The following is a 25,206-nucleotide window of genomic DNA, read 5'->3' on the forward strand; positions in this document are numbered from 1 at the left end:
GCCAATTTTGACACGCGCCTGGCCGAGGCCAGGGCCAACAACATGACCACTTTCCATGTGAGATATTTTAACTCCACAGATTCAAGTGGTTCAAACCAATGTGACTTTAGGAACCCCAAAACTACATTGAGATCCCAAGGTGCCACTGGAGGCACAAAAGGAGGCTGTATATGCAGTACCCCTTTTACCAACGTCTGAACTTCAGGAACTGAAGCTAGTTCTTTCTGGAAGAAAATTGACAGGGCCGAAATTTGAACCTTAATGGACCCCAATTTTAGGCCCATAGACACTCCTGTTTTCAGGAAATGCAGGAATCGACCTAGTTGAAAATTCCTCCATCGGGGCCTTACTGGCCTCGCACCCCGCAACATATTTTCGCCAAATGCGGTGATAATGCTTTGCGGTTACATCCTTCCTGGCTTGATCAGGATAGGGATGACTTCATCCGGAATGCCTTTTTCCTTCAGGATCCGGCGTTCAACCGCCCTGCCGTCAAACGCAGCAGCGGTAAGTCTTGGAATAGACAGGGTCCTTGTTGGAGCAGGTCCCTTCTTAAAGGTAGAGGCCACGGGTCCTCCGTGAGCATTTCTTGAAGTTCCGGGTACCAAGTCCTTCTTGGCCAATCCGGAGCCACGAGTATAGTTCTTACTCCCCTCCGTCTTATAATTCTCAGTACTTTTGGTATGAGAGGAAGAGGAGGGAACACATACACTGACTGGTACACCCACGGTGTTACCTGAGCGTCCACAGCTATTGCCTGAGGGTCCCTTGACCTGGCGCAATACCTGTCCAATTTTTTTTTTTTGTCTAGGCGGGACGCCATCATGTCCACCTTTGGTTTTTCCCAATGGTTTACAATCATGTGGAAGACTTCTGGGTGAAGTCCCCACTCTCCCGGGTGGAGGTCGTGCCTGCTGAGGAAGTCTGCTTCCCAGTTGTCCACTCCCGGAATGAACACTGCTGACAGTGCTATCACATGATTTTCCGCCCAGCGAAAAATCCTTGCAGCTTCTGCCATTGCCCTCCTGCTTCTTGTGCCGCCCTGTCTGTTTACGTGGGCGACTGCCGTGATGTTGTCCGACTGGATCAGCACCGGCTGACCTTGAAGCAGAGGTCTTGCTTGGCTTAGGGCATTGTAAATGGCCCTTAGCTCCAAAATATTTATGTGAAGTGATGTCTCCAGGCTTGACCACAAGCCCTGGAAATTTCTTCCCTGTGTGACTGCTCTCCAGCCTCGCAGGCTGGCATCCGTGGTCACCAGGACCCAGTCCTGAATGCCGAATCTGCGGCCCTCTAGAAGATGAGCACTCTGCAACCACCACAGGAGAGACACCCTTGTCTTTGGTGACAGGGTTATCCGCTGATGCATCTGAAGATGCGATCCGGACCATTTGTCCAGCAGGTCCCACTGGAAAGTTCTTGCGTGGAATCTGCCGAATGGAATTGCTTCGTAGGAAGCCACCATTTTTCCCAGGACCCTTGTGCACTGATGCACTGACACTTGGCCTGGTTTTAGGAGGTTTCTGACTAGTTCGGATAACTCCCTGGCTTTCTCCTCCGGGAGAAAACACCTTTTTCTGGACTGTTTCCAGGATCATCCCTAGGAATAGAAGGCGTGTCATCAGGATCAGCTGCGATTTTGGAATATTGAGAATCCAACCGTGCTACCGCAGCACTATCTGAGATAGTGCTACCCCGACTTCCAACTGTTCCCTGGATCTTGCCCTTATCCGGAGATCGTCCAAGTAAGGGATAACTAAAACTTCCTTCTTTCGAAGGAGTATCATCATTTCGGCCATTACTTTGGTAAAGACCCGTGGTGCTGTGGACAATCCAAACGGCAGCGTCGGAAACGGATAGTGACAGTTCTGTACCACAAACCTGAGGTACCCTTGGAGAAGGGTAAATTGGGACATGTATAAGCATCTTTGATGTCCAGGGAGACCATATAGTCCCCTTCTTCCAGGTTTGCAATCACTGCTCTGAGTGACTCCATCTTGAATTTGAACCTTTGTATGTAAGTGTTCAAGGATTTTAGATTTAAAATTGGTCTCACCGAGCCGTCCGGCTTCGGTACCACCAATAGTGTGGAATAGTACCCCTTTTCCTGTTGCAGGAGGGGTACCTTGATTATTACCTGCTGGGAATACAGCCTGTGAATGGCTTGCAATACTGTCTCCCTGTCTGAGGGAGACGTCGGTAAAGCAGACTTTATGAAACGGCGAGGGGAAGACGTCTCGAATTTCTTGAGACGGGCCCCCACCGTGCCTGAGACCGCTTGTAAAGCCCCAGCGTCATGCTGAGGACTTTGCGGAGGCGGGAAAGGGCTTTTGTGGGAATTGGTTGTTTGCTGCAGCCTTTTTCCTCTCCCTCTGCCACGGGGCAGAAATGAGGCGCCTTTTGCCCGCTTTATGGGGCCGAAAGGACTGCGCCTGATAATACGGCGTCTTCTTAGGTTGAGAAGCTACCTGGGGTAAAAATGTGGATTTTCCAGCCGTTGCCGTGGCCACCAGGTCTGTTAGACCTACCCCAAATAACTCTTCCCTTTTATAAGGCGATACTTCCATATGCCTTTTGGGATCAGCATACCTGACCACTGTCTTGTCCATAACCTTCTTCTGGCAGAAATGGACAGCACACTTACTCTTGATGCCAGTCGGCAAATATCCCTCTGTGCATCACGCATATATAGAAATGCATCTTTTAAATGCTCTATAGTTAGTAATATACTGTCCCTATCTAGGGTATCAATATTGTCAGTCAGGGAATCCGACCAAGCCACCCCAGCACTGCACATCCAGGCTGAGGCGATTGCTGGTCGCAGTATCACACCCCTGTGAGTGTATATACATTTTAGGATATTTTACTGCTTTCTGTCAGTAGGTTCCTTAAGGGCGGCCGTATCCGGGGACGGTAGTGCCACCTGTTTAGACAAGCGTGTGAGCGCTTTATTCACCCTAAAGGGTGTTTCCCAACGTGCCCTATCCTCTGGCGGGAAGGGGTATGATGCCAATAACTTTTTTATCGGGGGAAACCCACGCATCATCACACACTTCATTTAATTCCTCAGATGCAGGAAAAACTACAGGCAGTTTTTTCCTCACCCAACATAATACCCTTTTTAGTGGTACTGGTATTATCAGAAATGTGTAAAAACATTTTCCACAGCCTCAATCATGTAACGTGTGGCCCTACTGGAAGTCACATTCGTCTCTTAATCGTCGACACTGGAGTCAGTATCCGTGTCGGCGTCTGTATCTGCCATCTGCGGTAACGGGCGTTTTAGAGCCCCAGATGGCTTTTGAGACACCTGGACAGGCACAGACTGAGTCGCCGGCCGTCTCATGTCATCAATCTTTTGTAAAGAGCTGACACTGTCACATAATTCCTTCCATAAGCTCATCCACTCAGGTGTCGACTCCCTAGGGGGTGACATCTCTGTTACAGGCAATTGCTCCGCCTCCACCTCATTTTCCTCCTCATACATGTCGACACAACGTACCGACACACAGCACACACACAGGGAATGCTCTGATAGAGGACAGGACCCCACTAGCCCTTTGGGGAGACAGAGGGAGAGTATGCCAGCACACACCAGAGCGCTATATATATATATATACAGGGATAACCTTATATAAGTGTTTTTCCCCTTATAGCTGCTGTATTGTTATACTGCGCCTAATTAGTGCCCCCCTCTCTTTTTTAACCCCTTTCTGTAGTGTAGTAACTGCAGGGGAGAGCCAGGGAGCTTCCCTCCAACGGAGCTGTGAGAGAAAATGGCACCAGTGTGCTGAGGAGATAGGCTCCGCCCCCTTCTCGGCGGCCTTTTCTCCCGTTTTTCTGTGGAATCTGGCAGGGGTTAAAATACACCCATATAGCCCTGGGGGTTATATGTGGTGTATTTATGCCAGCCAAGGTGTTTTACATTGCTGCTCAGGGCGCCCACCCCTAGCGCCCTGCACCCTCAGTGACCGGAGTGTGAAGTGTGCCTGAGTAACAATGGCGCACAGCTGCAGTGCTGTGCGCTACCTTGTTGAAGACTGATGTCTTCTGCCGCCGATTTTTCCGGACCTTTTCTTGCTTCTGGCTCTGTAAGGGGGCCGGCGGCGCGGCTCCGGGACCGAGCTCCGAGGCTGGGCCTGTGTTCGGTCCCTCTGGAGCTAATGGTGTCCAGTAGCCTAAGAAGCCCAATCCACTCTGCACGCAGGTGAGTTCGCTTCTTCTCCCCTTAGTCCCTCGATGCAGTGAGCCTGTTGCCAGCAGGTCTCACTGAAAATAAAAAACCTAAAACTAAACTTTTCACTAAGAAGCTCAGGAGAGCCCCTAGTGTGCACCCTTCTCGGCCGGGCACAAAAATCTAACTGAGGCTTGGAGGAGGGTCATAGGGGGAGGAGCCAGTGCACACCATGTAGTCCTAAAGCTTTTACTTTGTGCCCAGTCTCCGGCGGAGCCGCTATTCCCCATGGTCCTTACGGAGTTCCCAGCATCCACTAGGACGTCAGAGAAAAGTATTTACATGTACAGCCATAGTGAGAGTGTATAGCACTAACCTGCACAGAGGCATTGTGGGTAGACATGCACATACAGTATGAATATAAATGATTATCTTGTGACAACGATACAAAGACAGAGTCGCCTAATACCCCTTTAAAGATCTACACGACCACATGTTTATATAGATTTCATTTAGACGATGAGTCTGGCAGCTGGGATCTTAGGAGGTGTCTGGTCATATACATCTACAGAGAGCATCAAACTGCATCTTACAATGGTCTATTCCCTAAGGAGCGCTGGGGCAGTGTTTTACGTCACACAGCAGGAACAGGATACAGTTGTTTGCAGCCTCTGTATAAATGAGGGTCTGGAAGCAGGAACATGGACCTGTGTCTCATAGAACTTCTCCCATAATCTACAAAACACAGGAAGGCGGTATAGTTATCTCACCACGGAACGAACAAACACCATTTCCTCACAGTTCTCGTCAGTGCTTCTATTATGCTGGACACAAAACACTTTCATGCATTCCTTAGGAAACCTAACAAAGATGTTCATCGCATAAGTGGGATGTGCCATATATGTGAAATATATGGCACCATCCGAACTACCATGCTAGATTAAAACAAATCAAAAACATCTCTCCCTTATATGCTGCCTAACCATATAATCACTACTGTTCCTAGGGCGTAATTCAGACCTGGTCGCTGTTGTGTGAAATCGCACAGCGGCCGATTATGCAATGCGCAGGCGCGAGCCCAAACAGCAACAGAATGGTGCGAAAATTTCGATCGCTAGGCGTACGCAAGGTGATTGACAGGAAGCGGCCGTTTGTGGGTGGTAACTGGCCGTTTTCTGGGAGTGTCAGGAAAACCGCAGGCGTTCCCAAACGTTTTCAGGGCGAGTGCGTGACGTCAGCTTCGGCCCGGATCAGTCTGTTTCTTTCACACTGTAGGAGTAAGTAATTCGATGGTGAGCGAGTTGCGCTGTCTGGCAATGTTTTCTCACGGCATACACATGTATTCGCACACTTGCACGGGGCGGGTTTTCACTCTCTATGGGCGGCAGCTACCTGACCGCAGACCTCGCACCGAATGCCTGTGCCCCCCTCTACAGAGGCGTTCGCGCCGCACCGCCCAAGCAACGCACGCTCCATCTCCTCCCTGGAAACGGAGTGTTACTGGGGCGGTGCAGCACGAACGGGGGTGGAGGCAGCCAATCAGGGGTGTGATCACGGCGCTGCGTGATGTCACACGCAGCCACCGTGATCATGGCGTTGGGACTCCTGTGGGCGCAGCTAAGCTGGCAGGAGGCTTCCACAGTTTCTGCTAACAAGCAGAAATTGCAATGCGTTCGCAATTTCTGCTTGTTTAACTGGGGGAGACGCCGGTCAGCATGCTGGGCGGCCTTGCCCAGCGATGGGCGCCCCCCCAGCATGCGATCCAAAGGATTGCAAATTCTGCTAATTAGCAGAATTTGCAATCCTTACTAAATTAAGCCCTAAATCCACAGAGAAGCTGCCCACCGCTTGGTAAATCTAGCTCCATCTCATCAAATGGCAACGGATGGCCTTCTTCACCTGCTTAAGCATTGATGGATTCATCTTTAAACTGTTTGCCTGAGACTACCCACACAAGGAGTCCATCACCCACAGCTCTGACATTTATAGAACATGATGTGAGGAGTAGACATTAGAAAGGTGACAGAGATGGCTAGAACATTGGTACTAAGACCAGCGCTCTGATGTTTTCACCTGCTGTTCCTCATGTACTCCTGACGATACTCCATGGGCAGTTTCAGCGTTGCTCTGTAACGAAAAGAAAAATACCTCCGTCACAAAAACTCCTTTTCTTCTCTGCTATAGCAACTCTACTTATATTTCCATCTCTTTATGAATCAGGATTCTTTTGTTGCCCACACTGGAACGCAAGTCATATACAAGTGTACAGCCGGGTGTAAGAAACGTATACCAGTGATGTGTATAGTCACTGAGAAACTAGACAGTATATGCCTCTCCCAATCCATCTGAATTATAATTACAAGCTCTCTCATGCTGGATGGAAGCCTAAACTATAAGGACCACCTTACAGAAATGCAAGACAAAGATCGGAGACAATTTTTAACTTTTATGCATGTCCCTGCTCTGCTCTGATGCTGGGGGCGGGGGATGAGAGTCCCACCCTGGTCTATTAAGGAATAGATCAGATGATCAGACTTTTTGCCTGTAAGGTAGACACGTTAGAGATGGTTTCTTATTATCCAGCCTGAATATATAGGGCCACCAATTACACAGTGCTGCACTGAGAATGTGCGTCATTCAAATCAGTCCCTGCTCCAATGGAGCTTAAAGTCTACATTCCCTAAGCCATAAGCACAGACACATCGGGGACATTTATAGCCAGCAGCCAGTTAACCTACAGGCATTGTGGAGAAAAACGGAGGACTCGATGGAAACCCAAGTAAACATAAGAACATACAAACTCCACACTGATAAGATACTGGTTGGAAACGCCAAGCAATGTGCCATAGTGCTGCCTAGGTCTGGACACCGCATATTTCTTACCCTTTATCCTTCAGCGTTTTCTCCTGTCTTGGGGTCTCCTCATCTGGGACAGTAGAAGGTGGAGAGTCGGGTTTAACTATCGTGCTGGGTGTCCTTGTGGAACTTCCCCTGGTCTCTGGCTGCCTGTCTTTGCCCTTTTGTGGAGCTGGCTGTTGTAAAGGTGTTAAACGTGCAGTCTTATTATTCAATGATCCTCTTCCAGGCCCTCGGACCGTTCTCTTGTCTGGGTTAGTCTTGTATGGAGCATTCAACTGGTAGGACACTGGCTTTGATCCTGCATGTAGAAGCCTGTTAGAAGGTTTGGCTGGCTTTTGTTTTGTCGGTGGACAAGACAGCACTGTCTGTGTGCTCGGTGGAGCTGTAATAGTGGGAGCTTCCATTCCGCTTTTCCCCCGCACTCTCATGGCTTTCTCCAGGGCTCTGCTGAGTAGTTCCACCTCCTGCAGCTCCTCCGGGGACAGCTGGCTCTCTGTGATAGAAAGATGCAAATAAACTCTGAGACTGTCCGCTGCTAATCTCATTTGGTCTTAGGGGCAGATTTAACAATGAGTGATATTCTTGTTATCACTCATTATGAATGTTAAATGGTGCTCCGGCCAATCAGCTCCTAACTGTCATGTGTTTGAAAAATGACAGGAGCCGATTGGCTGTAGCACTATTTAACATTCGTAACGAGTGAAAACAAGAATATCCCTTGTTTAAATCTGCCCCTTACTGTACTGTGGCAACATGTTTATTCACATACACATTTAATAACACATTACTTACATGTGCCAAACGAAACCATTACTCCCATCTGAGCTCTTGTTAAAGAAGTCCCACTTCTTTCTTCCACTCCAAGTGCTATTATGGATCCCACCCTTTTACTCCCACCACCAATGGCCCTCATTCCGAGTTGATCGGTCGCAAGGCGAATTTAGCAGAGTTACACACGCTAAGCCGCCGCCTACTGGGAGTGTATCTTAGCATCTTAAAATTGCGACCGATGTATTCGCAATATTGCGCTCACAAACTACTTAGCAGTTTTAGAGTAGCTCCAGACTTACTCTGCCTGTGCGATCAGTTCAGTGCTTGTCGTTCCTGGTTTGACGTCACAAACACACCCAGCGTTCGCCCAGACACTCCCCCGTTTCTCCGGCCACTCCTGCGTTTTTTCCGGAAACGGTAGCGTTTTCAGCCACACGCCCATAAAACGCCGTGTTTCCGCCCAGTAACACCCATTTCCTGTCAATCACATTACGTTCGCCGGAGCGATGAGAAAGCCGTGAGTAAAAATACTTTCTTCATAGCAAAGATACTTGGCGCAGTCGCAGTGCGAATATTGCGCATGCGCACTAAGCGGAATTTCACTGCGATGCGATGAAAAATACCGAGCGAACAACTCGGAATGAGGGCCAATGTTTGCCTCCCCATACCTCAGCCTCCTGATGTATCAAAATCTATAGTGTGAATGTTGGGGGTCATACCGAGTTCATCGCTCGCTGCCGATTTTCACAGCGATCAGTTGAAAAAACGGCATTTATGCGCATGCGTATGTCCCGTAATGCGCACACGCGACATACGGGTACGACGAACGATGTGGTTTTGCACAGTCGCTAGCGAAGATTTAAGTCGCACTGACGGCCGCAGAGTGATTGACATGAAGGGGGCGTTTCTGGGTGTAAACTGACCGTTTTCAGAGAGTGTTTGGAAAAACGCAGGCGTGGCTGGGCGAACGCTGGGCGGGTGTGTGACGTCAAATCCGGACACGAGTAGGCTGAAGTGATCGCAAGCGCTGAGTAGGTTCTGAGCTACTCTGAAACTGCACAAACTGTTTTTGCAGAGATCGGCTGCACATGCGTTCGCACTTCTGCTAAGCTAAAATACACTCCCCAGTGGGCGGCAGCATAGCGTTTGCACGGCTGCTAAAACTAGCTAGCGAGCGAACAGCTCGGAATGACCCCCCTTATGCTATACTGGTGTTCCCTTATTTGACACAAGGGATGGAATTATTCCCAGAGCCAATGTCAGGTCACATGGACCTCCCAGCTCCTCATTTAAATTGATGGGATACCTAATGCAGCCAAATGCGATTGGTACATTGCTGTGTGAGTTTGCATTGCTCTAGAAAATACCTACATAACTGATTCCCATTAAATATAATATATATCTATCTATCTATCTATCTATCTATATATATATATATATATATATATATATATATATATATATATATATAGTCCCATGAGCATCCGCACAAATCTGTAATTCAGAAGCCAACCAGATGGTGCTCAACTCCAAGAAATGGTGGGTTCCAATAAACAGTCATTTATGAAAGAGGGCACTCACCAATTTTTTAAAAGGTCAAAGGTTATTTATTACCACATCATGACTTCATGATGTGGTAATAAATAACCTTTGACCTTTTAAAAAATTGGTGAGTGCCCTCTTTCATAAATGACATAGATATATATATATATATATCTATCTATCTATCTATCTATATCTATCTATCTATCTATCTCCTTTTTTATTATTATTACTTTTTCTTTTAATTAACTCCTACCACTTTGGTGGGTCCCCAGCCATGAACCCCAAGTCAGGGGTTCATGGCTGGGGCTGGTAGAGCAGATATCTGCGGAGCAGACAACATAAGGGGATGCCTCTTCCAATACGAGGGACTCCATGCGTTAATCGATGCCTCATCCTCTTTCTCCTCTCAACGGCCGAGGAATAAACATTGCAGCGTCTGCCTCCACACCTTTATGTACTCTTTACAGTTTACAACATAGTAATGCCAATACGATTTTGATTGAGTCACCGCTTGCATGAATAAATTGCTTCCGCCTCTCACTGATGGAAGCACAGCAGCATAGAGCTACTTGCCGATACCCACAGCACTGTTCAGTGCTCAGATACCAGCGCGATGTTCACGGACAACGGGAATTTGAACAACATCAATACATTGGTAACACGGCATGTTTTAATACGGCCTAGTAAGCCTGCTGAGGACAGATGATTGGGGAAGAAAAGCAGCCATAGGGAAAAAAATAAAGACATGAACATCAAAAAATAAGCCAAATACATACATACATAAAAATACAATAAATATAAATAATGAAAATACTACCCAAGCAAAATAGGCTTGCATAAGATGAATAACACTTTTTATTTGCGATTCACACTCTATACGATCTGCAACAAAGATGTGTGTTCCCGAATTATCAGACAAATGTTAATCAGTGGACTTTTGTTTAAAATCAAGAGTATTTTAGAGCAACATTATACCACACACAACAAACTCCAGAGCAATCATACTGTATAGCAAAGCCCCCCCCCCCCCCCCCCCCAAAAGGACAAGACAGCATTCATAGTACATAAAATAGCTCATATAGAGAATATATAATAAGATTTTACTTACCGATAAATCTATTTCTCGGAGTCCGTAGTGGATGCTGGGGTTCCTGAAAGGACCATGGGGAATAGCGGCTCCGCAGGAGACAGGGCACAAAAAGTAAAGCTTTTTCAGATCAGGTGGTGTGCACTGGCTCCTCCCCCTATGACCCTCCTCCAGACTCCAGTTAGGTACTGTGCCCGGACGAGCGTACACAATAAGGGAGGATTTTGAATCCCGGGTAAGACTCATACCAGCCACACCAATCACACCGTACAACCTGTGATCTAAACCCAGTTAACAGTATGATAACAGCGGAGCCTCTGAAAGATGGCTTCCTTCAACAATAACCCGAATTAGTTAACAATAACTATGTACAATGTATGCAGATAATCCGCACTTGGGATGGGCGCCCAGCATCCACTACGGACTCCGAGAAATAGATTTATCGGTAAGTAAAATCTTATTTTCTCTATCGTCCTAGTGGATGCTGGGGTTCCTGAAAGGACCATGGGGATTATACCAAAGCTCCCAAACGGGCGGGAGAGTGCGGATGACTCTGCAGCACCGAATGAGAGAACTCCAGGTCCTCCTTAGCCAGAGTATCAAATTTGTAAAATTTTACAAACGTGTTCTCCCCTGACCACGTAGCTGCTCGGCAAAGTTGTAATGCCGAGACCCCTCGGGCAGCCGCCCAAGATGAGCCCACCTTCCTTGTGGAGTGGGCCTTTACAGATTTAGGCTGTGGCAGGCCTGCCACAGAATGTGCAAGTTGGATTGTGCTACAGATCCAACGAGCAATCGTCTGCTTAGACGCAGGAGCACCCATCTTGTTGGGTGCATACAATATAAACAACGAGTCAGATTTTCTGACTCCAGCTGTCCTTGCAATATATATTTTTAATGCTCTGACAACGTCCAGTAACTTGGAGTCCTCCAAGTCACTTGTAGCCGCAGGCACTACAATAGGCTGGTTCAGATGAAATGCTGACACCACCTTAGGGAGAAAATGCGGACGAGTCCGCAGTTCTGCCCTGTCCGAATGGAAAATCAGATATGGGCTTTTGTAAGATAAAGCTGCCAATTCTGATACTCTCCTGGCAGAAGCCAGGGCTAGAAGCATGGTCACTTTCCAAGTGAGATATTTCAAATCCACCTTATTTAGTGGTTCAAACCAATGAGATTTTAGAAAGTCCAAAACCACATTGAGATCCCACGGTGCCACTGGAGGCACCACAGGAGGCTGTATATGCAGCACTCCCTTAACAAAGGTCTGGACTTCAGGGACTGAAGCCAATTCTTTTTGAAAGAAAATCGACAGGGCCGAAATTTGAACCTTAATAGATCCCAATTTGAGACCCATAGACAATCCTGATTGCAGGAAATGTAGGAATCGACCCAGTTGAAATTCCTCCGTCGGAGCACTCCGATCTTCGCACCACGCAACATATTTTCGCCAAATTCGGTGATAATGTTGCACGGTTACTTCCTTCCTTGCTTTAATCAAAGTAGGAATGACTTCTTCCGGCATGCCTTTTTCCTTTAGGATCCGGCGTTCAACCGCCATGCCGTCAAACGCAGCCGCGGTAAGTCTTGAAACAGACAGGGACCCTGCTGAAGCAAGTCCCTCCTTAGAGGTAGAGGCCACGGATCTTCCGTGATCATCTCTTGAAGTTCCGGGTACCAAGTCCTTCTTGGCCAATCCGGAACCACTAGTATCGTTCTTACGCCTCTTTGCCGTATAATTCTCAATACTTTTGGTATGAGAGGCAGAGGAGGAAACACATACACCGACTGGTACACCCAAGGCGTTACCAGCGCGTCCACAGCTATTGCCTGCGGATCTCTTGACCTGGCGCAATACCTGTCCAGTTTTTTGTTGAGGCGAGACGCCATCATGTCCACCATTGGTCTTTCCCAACGGGTTACCAGCATGTGGAAGACTTCTGGATGAAGTCCCCACTCTCCCGGGTGAAGATCGTGTCTGCTGAGGAAGTCTGCTTCCCAGTTGTCCACTCCCGGGATGAACACTGCTGACAGTGCTATCACATGATTCTCTGCCCAGCGAAGAATCCTTGCAGCTTCTGCCATTGCACTCCTGCTTCTTGTGCCGCCCTGTCTGTTCACATGGGCGACTGCCGTGATGTTGTCCGACTGGATCAATACCGGTTTTCCCTGAAGCAGAGGTTCTGCCTGGCTTAGAGCATTGTATATTGCTCTTAGGTCCAGAATGTTTATGTGAAGAGACGTTTCCAGGCTCGTCCATACTCCCTGGAAGTTTCTTCCTTGTGTGACTGCTCCCCAGCCTCTCAGGCTGGCGTCCGTGGTCACCAGGATCCAATCCTGTATGCCGAATCTGCGGCCCTCCAATAGATGAGGACTCTGCAACCACCACAGAAGAGACACCCTTGTCCTTGGAGACAGGGTTATCCGTAGGTGCATCTGAAGATGCGACCCTGACCATTTGTCCAACAGATCCCTTTGGAAAATTCTTGCGTGGAATCTGCCGAATGGAATTGCTTCGTAAGAAGCCACCATTTTTCCCAGGACTCTTGTGCATTGATGTACAGACACCTTTCCTGGTTTTAGGAGGTTCCTGACAAGGTCGGATAACTCCTTGGCTTTTTCCTCCGGGAGAAAAACCTTTTTCTGAACCGTGTCCAGAATCATCCCTAGGAACAGCAGACGAGTTGTCGGCATTAACTGGGATTTTGGAATATTCAGAATCCACCCGTGCTGTTTTAGCACTTCTTGAGGACAGTGCTAATCCCATCTCTAGCTGTTCTCTGGACCTTGCCCTTATTAGGAGATCGTCCAAGTATGGGATAATTAATATGCCTTTTCTTCGAAGAAGAATCATCATCTCGGCCATTACCTTTGTAAAGATCCGAGGTGCCGTGGACAATTCGAACGGCAGCGTCTGAAACTGATAGTGACAGTTTTGTACAACGAACCTGAGGTACCCCTGGTGTGAGGGGTAAATTGGAACGTGGAGATACGCATCCTTGATGTCCAAGGATACCATAAAGTCCCCCTCTTCCAGGTTCGCTATCACTGCTCTGAGTGACTCCATCTTGAACTTGAACTTCTTTATGTACAGGTTCAAGGACTTCAGATTTAGAATAGGCCTTACCGAGCCATCCGGCTTCGGTACCACAAAAAGAGTGGAATAATACCCCTTCCCTTGTTGTAGAAGAGGTACCTTGACTATCACCTGCTGAGAGTACAGCTTGTGAATGGCTTCCAAAACCGTCTCCCTTTCGGAGGGGGACGTTGGTAAAGCAGACTTCAGGAAACGGCGAGGTGGATCTGTCTCTAATTCCAACCTGTACCCTTGAGATATTATCTGCAGGATCCAGGGATCTACCTGCGAGTGAGCCCACTGCGCGCTGTAATTTTTGAGACGACCGCCCACCGTCCCCGAGTCCGCTTGAGAAGCCCCAGCGTCATGCTGAGGCTTTTGTAGAAGCCGGGGAGGGCTTCTGTTCCTGGGAAGGAGCTGCGTGTTGCTGTCTCTTCCCTCGACCTCTGCCTCGTGGCAGATATGAATAGCCCTTTGCTCTCTTATTTTTAAAGGAACGAAAGGGCTGCGGTTGAAAAGTCGGTGCCTTTTTCTGTTGGGGAGTGACTTGAGGTAGAAAGGTGGATTTCCCGGCTGTAGCCGTGGCCACCAAATCTGATAGACCGACTCCAAATAACTCCTCCCCTTTATACGGCAAAACTTCCATATGCCGTTTTGAATCCGCATCGCCTGTCCACTGTCGCGTCCATAAAGCTCTTCTGGCCGAAATGGACATAGCACTTACCCGTGATGCCAGTGTGCAGATATCCCTCTGTGCATCACGCATATAAAGAAATGCATCCTTTATTTGTTCTAACGACAGTAAAATATTGTCCCTGTCCAGGGTATCAATATTTTCAATCAGGGACTCTGACCAAACTACCCCAGCACTGCCCATCCAGGCAGTCGCTACAGCTGGTCGTAGTATAACACCTGCATGTGTGTATATACTTTTTTGGATATTTTCCATCCTCCTATCTGATGGATCTTTAAGTGCGGCCGTCTCAGGAGAGGGTAACGCCACTTGTTTAGATAAGCGTGTTAGCGCCTTGTCCACCCTAGGAGGTGTTTCCCAGCGCTCCCTAACCTCTGGCGGGAAAGGGTATAATGCCAATAATTTCTTTGAAATTATCAGCTTTTTATCAGGGGCAACCCACGCTTCATTACACACGTCATTTAATTCTTCTGATTCAGGAAAAACTATAGGTAGTTTTTTCATACCCCACATAATACCCTGTTTAGTGGTACCTGTAGTATCAGCTAAATGTAACGCCTCCTTCATTGCCAAAATCATATAACGTGTGGCCCTACTGGAAAATACGGTTGAATCGTCACCGTCACCACTGGAGTCAGTGCCTGCGTCTGGGTCTGTGTCGACCGACTGAGGCAAAGGGCGTTTCACAGCCCCTGACGGTGTTTGAGTCGCCTGGACAGGCACTAATTGATTGTCCGGCCGCCTCATGTCGTCAAACGACTGCTTTAGCGTGTTGACACTATCCCGTAGTTCCATAAATAAAGGCATCCATTCTGGTGTCGACTCCCTAGGGGGTGACATCCTCATATTTGGCAATTGCTCCGCCTCCACACCAATATCGTCCTCATACATGTCGACACACACGTACCGACACACAGCAGACACACAGGGAATGCTCCTAACGAAGACAGGACCCACTAGCCCTTTGGGGAGACAGAGGGAGAGTTTGCCAGCACACACCAAAAGCGCTATATATATATCAGGGATAGCCTTATAATAAGTGCTCCCTTATAGCTGCTTTGTTATATCAAAATATCGCCATAAATTTGCCCCCCCCTCTCTGTTTTACCCTGTTTCTGTAGTGCAGTGCAGGGGAGAGACTTGGGAGCCGTCCTGACCAGCGGAGCTGTGAGAGGAAATGGCGCCGTGTGCTGAGGAGATAGGCCCCGCCCCTTTTCCGGCGGGCTCGTCTCCCGCTATTTAGAAAAATCAGGCAGGGGTTAAATATCTCCATATAGCCTCTAGGGGCTATATGTGAGGTATTTTTAGCCTTTATAGGTATTCATTTGCCTCCCAGGGCGCCCCCCTCCCAGCGCCCTGCACCCTCAGTGACTGCCGTGTGAAGTGTGCTGAGAGGAAAATGGCGCACAGCTGCAGTGCTGTGCGCTACCTTTAGAAGACTGCAGGAGTCTTCAGCCGCCGATTCTGGACCTCTTCTGACTTCAGCATCTGCAAGGGGGCCGGCGGCGCGGCTCCGGTGACCATCCAGGCTGTACCTGTGATCGTCCCTCTGGAGCTTGATGTCCAGTAGCCAAGAAGCCAATCCATCCTGCACGCAGGTGAGTTGACTCCTTCTCCCCTCAGTCCCTCGCTGCAGTGATCCTGTTGCCAGCAGGAATCACTGTAAAATAAAAAACCTAGCTAAACTTTTTCTAAGCAGCTCTTTAGGAGAGCCACCTAGATTGCACCCTTCTCGGCCGGGCACAAAAATCTAACTGGAGTCTGGAGGAGGGTCATAGGGGGAGGAGCCAGTGCACACCACCTGATCTGAAAAAGCTTTACTTTTTGTGCCCTGTCTCCTGCGGAGCCGCTATTCCCCATGGTCCTTTCAGGAACCCCAGCATCCACTAGGACGATAGAGAAATATATATATATATATATATATACACACACACACACACACACACACACACACACACACATACACCACACATTATATATCTATCTATCTATCTATATATATATATATATATATATATATATATATATATATATCTCTATATCAGGTCTGAAGACAATGCCAAAATAAACGGGCATTGAAATGTTGCCTTTACTTCCTGTCTCATGCAGAGTTTTCTTTGTTACAGACACCAGGAGGGCCACGTTTGTGTATGTATGTATGTATGTATGTATGTATGTATGTATGTATATATATATATATATACACACACACACACACACACACACACACACACACTGTACATACATATAAACAAAGTTCAGCGCTCACCGTAGTAAGCTCACTTATTCTCACCATAGTGTAGGACCTGCATAAAGGTGAGGTACCTTGGCGATCGGTTTGCAGGCTTCTGTGCATTGGCCAATTCACTAACCAAACCCCCATCATTTATTTATTGATGTTGTGAAGATAAGTGAGCTTGCTATGGTGAGTGCTGAATATTCTGTTTGTATTTATTTAAGTATGTGGTCATGGGATACATGCACCCACCCCATGAGTGGATGTAGTCTGAGTGGCCGGCGGCCGGGTTTCCGACCGTCGGCATACCGACAGCTGGGCGAGTGCTAATGAGCACCTTGCGGGCTCTCTGCGCTCGCCACGCTATTTATTCTCCCTCCAGGGGGGTCGTGGACCCCCAAGAGGGAGAATATGTGCTGGCATGCCGGCGGTCGAGTGGTAAGTGCAGTCATGTACCCCGCTTCTGGGGCGACGAGTGCTGTGGTTTTATATCTGTTTGTTTTATATATATATATATATATATATATATATATATATATATATACACACACACACACAGTGTATGTGTGTGTATGTATATATATATATATATATATATATATATATACACATATATACACACACACACATTGCTGCGAAAGACGCGTTGTACATATTAGATCAATGCCTTGCTATGGGCAGTTTTTAATAATACATTGCAGAGTTCTGTCATGGTGGTAGTAAGAACGTGGAGCCTGCTTCATGTTTGTAAGTAAAGCAAAAAAGAAAAACAAACAACTAACTAAACCCATGTTGCACTGCAGGTGGGGCAGATATAACATGAGAGAGTTAGATTTGGGAGGGGCATTTCCAAACTGAAATCTAAATTGCAGTTTCAAAATAAAGCAGTGTAACATTTGTGGGCAACATGCAAAAGCAGCTAGTATTTACCCTGCACAGAAAATATATAAAAGTATTTGATCCCCTTGCATGACAACATGGTCTGTTCCAGACACAAAGTTGCTTGCTTTTTTTCCCTTTACTTACAAACATGATACAGACCTGTTATCAAGTACAACATATGGCATTTCTTCTACAATACATGAACAGAACAGATAGAAACACAATACCACTTTAAAAGATAATTAAAGATTTCAGAGGGCAACCCTGGCTGGTATTATTATGTAAACAGTAACAGAGAAAAAAAAAAATGTACCAGCTGGAATAAAATGAATTAAAAATGAATTACATTCAGGCATAAAATGAGGATATTCATTTTGATTAAAGCATCTCATTCTCCAGACAAATGGGCCTATAAATAGAAAGCAGAATATCACTTCTGCTCACAATCCGGGCATAGAGAAGGGAACTCATCACGGAGTAGGGAATTAGCATACATTAGCTTGTGATAATATAAATGCGTATTATAGAGCTTGTCAGGAAGATCGCTTCTATTGTGCGGCCTCCCGATGTTCTGAGTGCAATATTGTGAGGTTTTGCTGAAACAAAATGGATTTAAAGTAGCCTTTCAGGAAGGGCAATAGCACCCCACTGCTCTGCTTACTATACAGGAAAGTGTCTGTCTTAGTTCTACAGTAGTAAAGCCCATGGATGATTAACCCTCTCTTCTCCATGCACTGGCACATTTCAGAAGGAACTACTTAGGGACTACGGGTCTAATTCAGATCTGATCGCTGGGCTGCATTTTTTGCAGCCCTGCGATCAGATAGTCGCCGCCTACAGGGGGAGGGTAAAAGCGCCATGCAAGTGTGCGATCGCATGTGTAGCAGAGCTGCACAAACTGATTTTGTGCAGTCTCTGTGCAGCCCAGGACTTACTTTTCCAGTGCGATTGATTCCTGCTGATCGGGGCAGGAGCGGACATCAGAAACCCTCCCTGAAAACGCTTGAGCCCGTCTGCATTTTTCCGGACACTCCCTGAAAACGGTCACTTGCCACCCACTTACTGTTAATCTCCTTGCGAATGCCCATGCGAATGGACCCGTCGCATCATCCAGTTGCTGACCGGCGGACCCCGTTGTACCCATCGATGTGCCTGCACATTGCGGTGCATACACGTGCGCAGTTCAGATCTGATCGCCCGCTGTGCGAAAACGCACAGCAGCGATCAGGTCTGAATTAGGCCGTATATTAAATTGACAAAAATCTTGTAGTATGCAGATCAGGGATGGGTGATCCGCAAGCATATGGCTGAATAACATAGGTGGGTGTGATATACCGGTACTGCAAATCTATTTGTCTTTATAAAGATTGTAGATTTTATACATTTAACCCTGTGTATCAAAGAGCGAAATGATACATCATACACAGAATAACTCATACAGCTACACTTACGGAAAAGCTGGGTACACACTGAACGATAGGTCATCTGATCCGGAGGCTCGGACCTACATATCGTTCAATTTGGCGCATATTAGGCAGTGGGTATGCCCGATATGCAGGTGCCCACGGTCGCTAGAGACATCGCCAGGTTTGATGTGCTGACATCGAACCTGAGACTATCGCTAGCGACACCATGTATGCTAATGAAGGACGGAACAGTGAGCATTCCGTCCTTAAGCAACATCGCTCAGTGAGTATCCAGGTTCCGACATATTAGCCGGTCGGGCAGACATATCGGCTGGGTACACATCGCTGCAGTGTCTACCCAGCTTCAATTCTTCTGCCATCTTCTTTGCATTGAGCAGCCCTTACATGTTGCACTCTGGGGGTTATTCAGTTGTTAGCAAACAAAAAAAGTTAGCAAGGTGGGCAAAACCATGTTGCACTGCAGGTGGGGCAGATGTAACATGTGCAGAGAGAGTTAGATTTGGGTGGGTTATATTGTTTCTGTGCAGGGTAAATACTGGCTGCTTTATTTTTACACAGAAATCTAGATTTCAGTTTGAACACACCCTACTCAAATCTAACTCTCTCTGCACATGTTACATCTGCCCCCCCTGCACAGCATGGTTTTGTCCAATTGCTAACAACTCTGAATACCCCCCTCTGTCTGTCAGGGAGTAGCACTGGACCACTAGATCACAACTATGGTCATAAATAGGTGCAAATTTTAGTTTTAACATGGCCGAGGTCAGGACATTCCCAGACTGGAATTGTAAATGTAAAATGCTGCTAGGGGCACGTTACCTTTTGCAGCTGACTGAAAGATTGGCGCAGATATCCAGTATCCTGTCACATACAGTACATGCTGCCTTGTGCTCCCGTTACATTCACAGCAGGATAAGTAGCGGTTAACCAGAGAATGCAGGAGGACACCTGTGGCTCTAGGGAGTTTTCCTTTAACTTGGACGCAGGTTTTGAGACCAAAAAGTTAGAAAACTTACCAAGCGTCCTAGAATTTGGAGGAAAAGAAATCCCCCCACATCTCTAAAGCAATAAACTTTATCGGCTATGACCTACAATAACCCAGTTTGTGGGTTTTCGGCACGTCTTCTATTTGCGTACGGTGGCTGCTGTAAATGTCAGCTCTGCAATTTCATGCTTTGTCTAGGATTATGGATGATACACGTTATGTGCTTTGGCCTAAAACCTATGTATGGCAGAGCTTAACAGAGGAAGAATAGCTGGAGCGTGCCAGAGGGGGGATGAAAGCAGGAGGCAGAGAACAAGGTAATATCACTCACCCTGGGGCTCACTTAATTTATCATCCTGCTCCAAGGTTTCACACTTGTCAGTGTTCCTGTAGAAAGAAACGAACAGCATTTAGCATTTCAGCACCACAGCCTATACATTGCTAGATATACAGAGTTGGTAGCATAACCAAATTTGCGGTTCTCTCCCCTTTACGTATCCATGTCAGATGCGCCAGGAAAACAGCTGGAGGCGTGGCTTCATTGTGACTGGTAAAAATCGCGGCACACAATGGACACACATTCCATTAATGGCCGGATAGTGCATATAATAAGTATCCATATGGCTTGCAGCATATGAAATGCAAGGCGCAGCAGATAGGATTTTGTTTAATGACAACACATTAAAATATATGTGCGGTCTTTCCCCTTTCCCATCAGAGTTTGAAGCGTTCTTCATTTGTGCAATGCACTGCACAGTGACTTTTAAAAAACATAGGGGGCGATTCAGATCCCCCCCTTCCCCCTGCACGAGTGCAAAAGCATCAGAGGGCGGCGATGCTTTTGCACCCGCCGAGTAGCTCCCTGCCTGCGCAGCCTAGCTGCGCTGGCAGGCGGCTACTAGCCGTGTCCCAGGTCGCAGCGGCTGCGTGTGACGTCACACCCGCCCGCCCCCGCAACGGTCTGGACACGCCTACGTTGTTCGGACCGCGCCCCACCAAAGGTGTTCCAACTGCCCCTCCCGTCCCACAAATGCCTCTGCCTGTCAATCAGGCGGAGGCGATTGCAGCCCTGAGATGCTGGGCCTCCCGGGGTGTGCAAGAGCACTGCGCCCGCTAAGGGCTTCAGACTGTGATCGCGACAGCGATCCAGTCTGAATTACCCCCATAGTTGCAGCAGTTTAACTGTGCTCACGTTTTAAAGGTTTGTGGCCAATCAGGCGTAGTCATACATAATTAGTAGCAATTTACAGCAGTGTTCTAGTACCCGCAGGTCAGACCACTTCAGCTACGTCTGCGACTTTTTGCTGCCATTTTAGTCATAATTCTCAGCTATAGGCCCCACACCACACACTTAGATCATACGGCAGGGTCTGTACATACATTCCAGCATCATCCTCATACACAGTTGTAGGTCCAGCGTACTTCTGAATAACTACGCACATTCTGAAAAGATGCAAATGCACCTTAACGGCGGGATGTAATGGAGTCCGAGATCGCAGAAAGTGTGGGATGCCGGCTAGGCGGCGACTATCTGACCGCAGAGCTGCAAAAAGTAGCTAGCGAGCGATCAACTCGGAATGAGCCCCATTATGTTAGCCAAACACAAGTAATATTCCTGCACTCCTCTATGGGCCACAAGGGAAAATTAGTGATGTTACTGGTTGCAAAGTTCCTTCGTATTACATTGGATTTCATCCCAGTTACTGGCAGTGAGGTCGCGGAATCCTAATATGAGATTCAGCCTATGCGTTCTCTAAAATAAAGGAGCTACTACTCCTAAACTTGCTTCTATGATGATCTATGTCATGTTAGTCATCAGTCATGTGACCGCCGGCATCAGGACTGCCGGTAACGTGTATCACACCCTGCAATTTTGGGGCAATTTAGGGCCATTCAGACTTATGCGCATCTTAGCCGCATGTCCATCTGTGACTGCGTCCGTATAATTGGGGAGATACCAGGAGCGTGGCTCCATTTTTAGCTGTATAGTTAGATCTTGCCCAATAACCTGGCTCTCTTACCCAGCGGCATGGCTAAAGAACTGTGACTACACTGCACTCTTCTAGAGAAAGCGATCAGTGATTATCCTTTGCAATTTACATACTAAATATAGTGCTGTCAGAAAGGAAGCAATCATGTCACTGAAAACACATATCATTAAGCTGCAGGATTGCTCGTATGTTGCCAAAATCTGCACACAGGTGAATATAGTCTCATGCAGAAATTATGTGGCAATTTCCGGCTCAGGAAACCTGATTATGCCTTTAGGTCTCAAATAATCGCCATTCTTTGCTACCTGTGTTATACATCACCCTGAAAATGAGCACAGAATTGTATTTGTTTAGCAGTGCATTGCTGGATCAGGTTAACATTATCCAAGTAACGTCTAATAATAGAGATGAGTGACTATAGCAGTGCTTGGCAACCTTTAACCATATCACCCACCTTTTCAAAGAAGGGGCATGGCTTCTACTTAGTGAGCATGGCCTGATGGCACGGACCCGTTTTCCTGCATTTTGGAGGCGTGCCCAGCGCTCCCCGATCAACTGGGCAGCCCCCTGCTCACCTCCCAGCACTGAATACATGCCGTTTGCAAAGCAGAGCAGCTGGTGATCAAAGGCTCTCCCAACTGCTTCCCCCGCCCGCGGGACGCTGTGACTCATGGGTGGGGCAGCGAATAGCGGGACTGTCCCGCTGGAATTGGAACAGTTGGGAGGTATGTAGATAAAATCTACAGTCAGGTCCATAAATATTGGGACATCTACACAATTCTCATATTTTGGCTTCTATACACCATCACGATGGATTTGAAATGAAACAAACTAGATGTGCTTTAACTGCAGACTTTCCGCTTTAATTTGTGGGTATTTACATATAAATCAGGTGAACGGTGTAGGAATTACAACGGTTTCTATATGTGCCTCCCACTTTTTAAGGGACCAAAAGTAATGGGACAATCGACTCAAAAACTATTTCATGGACAGGAGTGGGCTATTCCCTCGTTATTTCATCATCAATTAAGCAGGTAAAAGGTCTGGAGTAGATTCCAGGTGTGACATTTGCATTTGGAATCTGTTGCTGTCAACTCTCAATATGAGATCCAAAGAGCTGCCACTATCAGTGAAGCAAGCCATCATTATGCTGAAAAATCAAAACAAACCCATCAGAGAGAGATAGCAAAAACATTAGATGTGGCCAAATCAACTGTTTGGAACATTCTTAAAAAGAAAGATTGCACCGGAGAGCTCAGTAACACCAAAAGACCCGGAAGACCATGGAAAACAACTGTGGTGGATCACAGAAGAATTATTTCCCTGGTGAAGAAAAACCTCTTCACAACAGTTGCCCAGATCAAGAACACTCTCCAGGAGGTAGGTGTATATGTGTCAAAGTCAACAATCAAGAGAAGACTTCACAAGAGTGAATATAGAGGGTTCACCACAAGATGTAAACCATTGGTGAGCCACAAAAACAGGAAGTCCAGATTAGAGTTTGCCAAACAACATCTAAAAAATAGGATTTTAGTACCTACCGGTAAATCCTTTTCTTAGTCCGTAGAGGATGCTGGGGACTCCAAAAAGGACCATGGGGTATAGACGGATCCGCAGGAGCTTGGGCACACTATTAAGACTTAAACTGGGTGTGAACTGGCTCCTCCCTCTATGCCCCTCCTCCAGACCTCAGTTAGAAAACTGTGCCCAGGAGAGATGGACATTTCGAGGAAAGAATTTATTGTTATAAACACGGTGAGTGTCATACCAGCTCACACCTCAAACACACCGTACAACGTGGCATTCAGTAGAATACCAGCCAATGGCATGAACAAAACACAGCCACATGCTGAGAGAATATGTAACACAAACCGTGTGTCCACATCAGCAAAAATAAGACCCCGCATGCCATGGCATGAACAACGGTAGCAACCGCCTGACAGAGAAGACACACCACCAGGGTGCAACCAAAAGCAATAACTGCAGACACAGTACGCACTGGGACGGGCGCCCAGCATCCTCTACGAACTAAGAGAAAAGGATTTACCGGTAGGTACTAAAATCCTATTTTCTCATACGTCCTAGAGGATGCTGGGGACTCCAAAAGGACCATGGGGTTTATACCAAAGCTCCCGAACGGGCGGGAGAGTGCGGACGACTCTGCAGCACCGAATGAGCAAACAAAAGGCCCCCAAAAACAGGGCATCAAACTTGTAGAGCATAGCAAAACGTTTGATCCCGACCAAGAATCCACTCGGCAAAGTTGAACCGTCGAGACTCTTCGGGCATCCGCCCATGAAAAAACCCATCTTCCCAAAAGAATGGACATCCACCGACCTCGGTGACAGCAATCCAGCCGTAGAGCCAACATGCCAAACCGCATCACAGACTCAGCGTGTAACAGACTGCATAATGCAGACTCCCAAACCATGCTGGGAACATACCAGATAAACAGAGCCTCTGTTTCTCCAAACTGAGCCAAATTGTCGACCTACATACTCAAATCCCTGGCTAGATCGAGGGACTTTGAATCAGCTAATGCCTAAGTAACCACCGGCATCAAAATAGGTCGATTTTTTCAAACAAGGCTCATGTGAGACAAAACCACCACTTCCGACACCCGCCCTGCGGACGTCAAAGCCAATAGCATGACCACTTTCCAAGAGAGAAATTTTGTAAAGAAACTTATTAGGGTTTCATCCACACCGGCTTGAAAAGTATGGATAAGCACGACCCAGCTGAGAGTCTTCCATAGGAGCCTTCCTGGATACACACCGAGACACATAATTACTCCAACTACGGTGGTAACGCTTTTCCGTTAGTTCTCTCCTAGCCTGAAGAATTGAGGAAACGACTTCCCTGGGAACACCCGTTCAGCTTAGGATACGGCATTCAAACGCCCCGCTGACAGATGCAGCCGCGGTAAATCATGATACACGCCCTGATCTTGTTGTAACATTACCTCACGTAGAGTAAGAGGGCAGTAATCTTCTATGAGTAAACCATGAAAACTGGATAGCCAACCCTCGCTGGCTAGACCGGATTCAAGAGGATCACCTGAACCTTCGATCATCTTATGCTTACCACCGTCAGAAAAGTGAAAGCGGAGACCACATAGACAGACTAAAAACACCCACGGTGTCACTAGGAGGTCCACTGCTATATCTTGAGTGTCCCTTGACCTGGAACAATCTCCCCGAGGCCCCTCGTTGAGGCGAGACGCCAACATGTCCAATTGCGACACTCCTCCAAGACTTGTCACGTCTGGGAAAGCTTCTCGATGATGACTGAATATTTCCCGGCTGGATATCGCGGCAGCAGAGGAAATCTATTTCACCGTTGTTTACCTCCGGAATGAAGACTGCTAACATAGCGTTTACCAGACTTCCCACTCAACTGCAAACTATGCATGTTCCACCATTGCCGCTTTGCTCCTTGTTCCGCCATAGCGGCTTACTTACGCCACTGCTGACAAGTCG

General features: G+C 47.3%; 1 protein-coding gene across 1 annotated transcript in view; it reads right to left on the reverse strand.

Moving 5' to 3' along the window:
- TEDC2 (tubulin epsilon and delta complex 2) overlaps positions 1–25,206 on the reverse strand; it is an 82,777-nt gene that overhangs the window by 27,110 nt on the left and 30,461 nt on the right. The window contains exons 4-7 of the mRNA XM_063934682.1: positions 20,068–20,123; positions 7,058–7,526; positions 6,248–6,301; positions 4,831–4,909 (exon numbers count right to left, since the gene is read on the reverse strand). Coding sequence (XP_063790752.1) covers positions 4,831–4,909; positions 6,248–6,301; positions 7,058–7,526; positions 20,068–20,123 — 658 coding nt within the window. The remainder of the gene's footprint in view (positions 1–4,830; positions 4,910–6,247; positions 6,302–7,057; positions 7,527–20,067; positions 20,124–25,206) is intronic.

The sequence above is a fragment of the Pseudophryne corroboree genome, chromosome 7, assembly GCF_028390025.1.
Source record: "Pseudophryne corroboree isolate aPseCor3 chromosome 7, aPseCor3.hap2, whole genome shotgun sequence".
NCBI lineage: Eukaryota > Metazoa > Chordata > Amphibia > Anura > Myobatrachidae > Pseudophryne > Pseudophryne corroboree.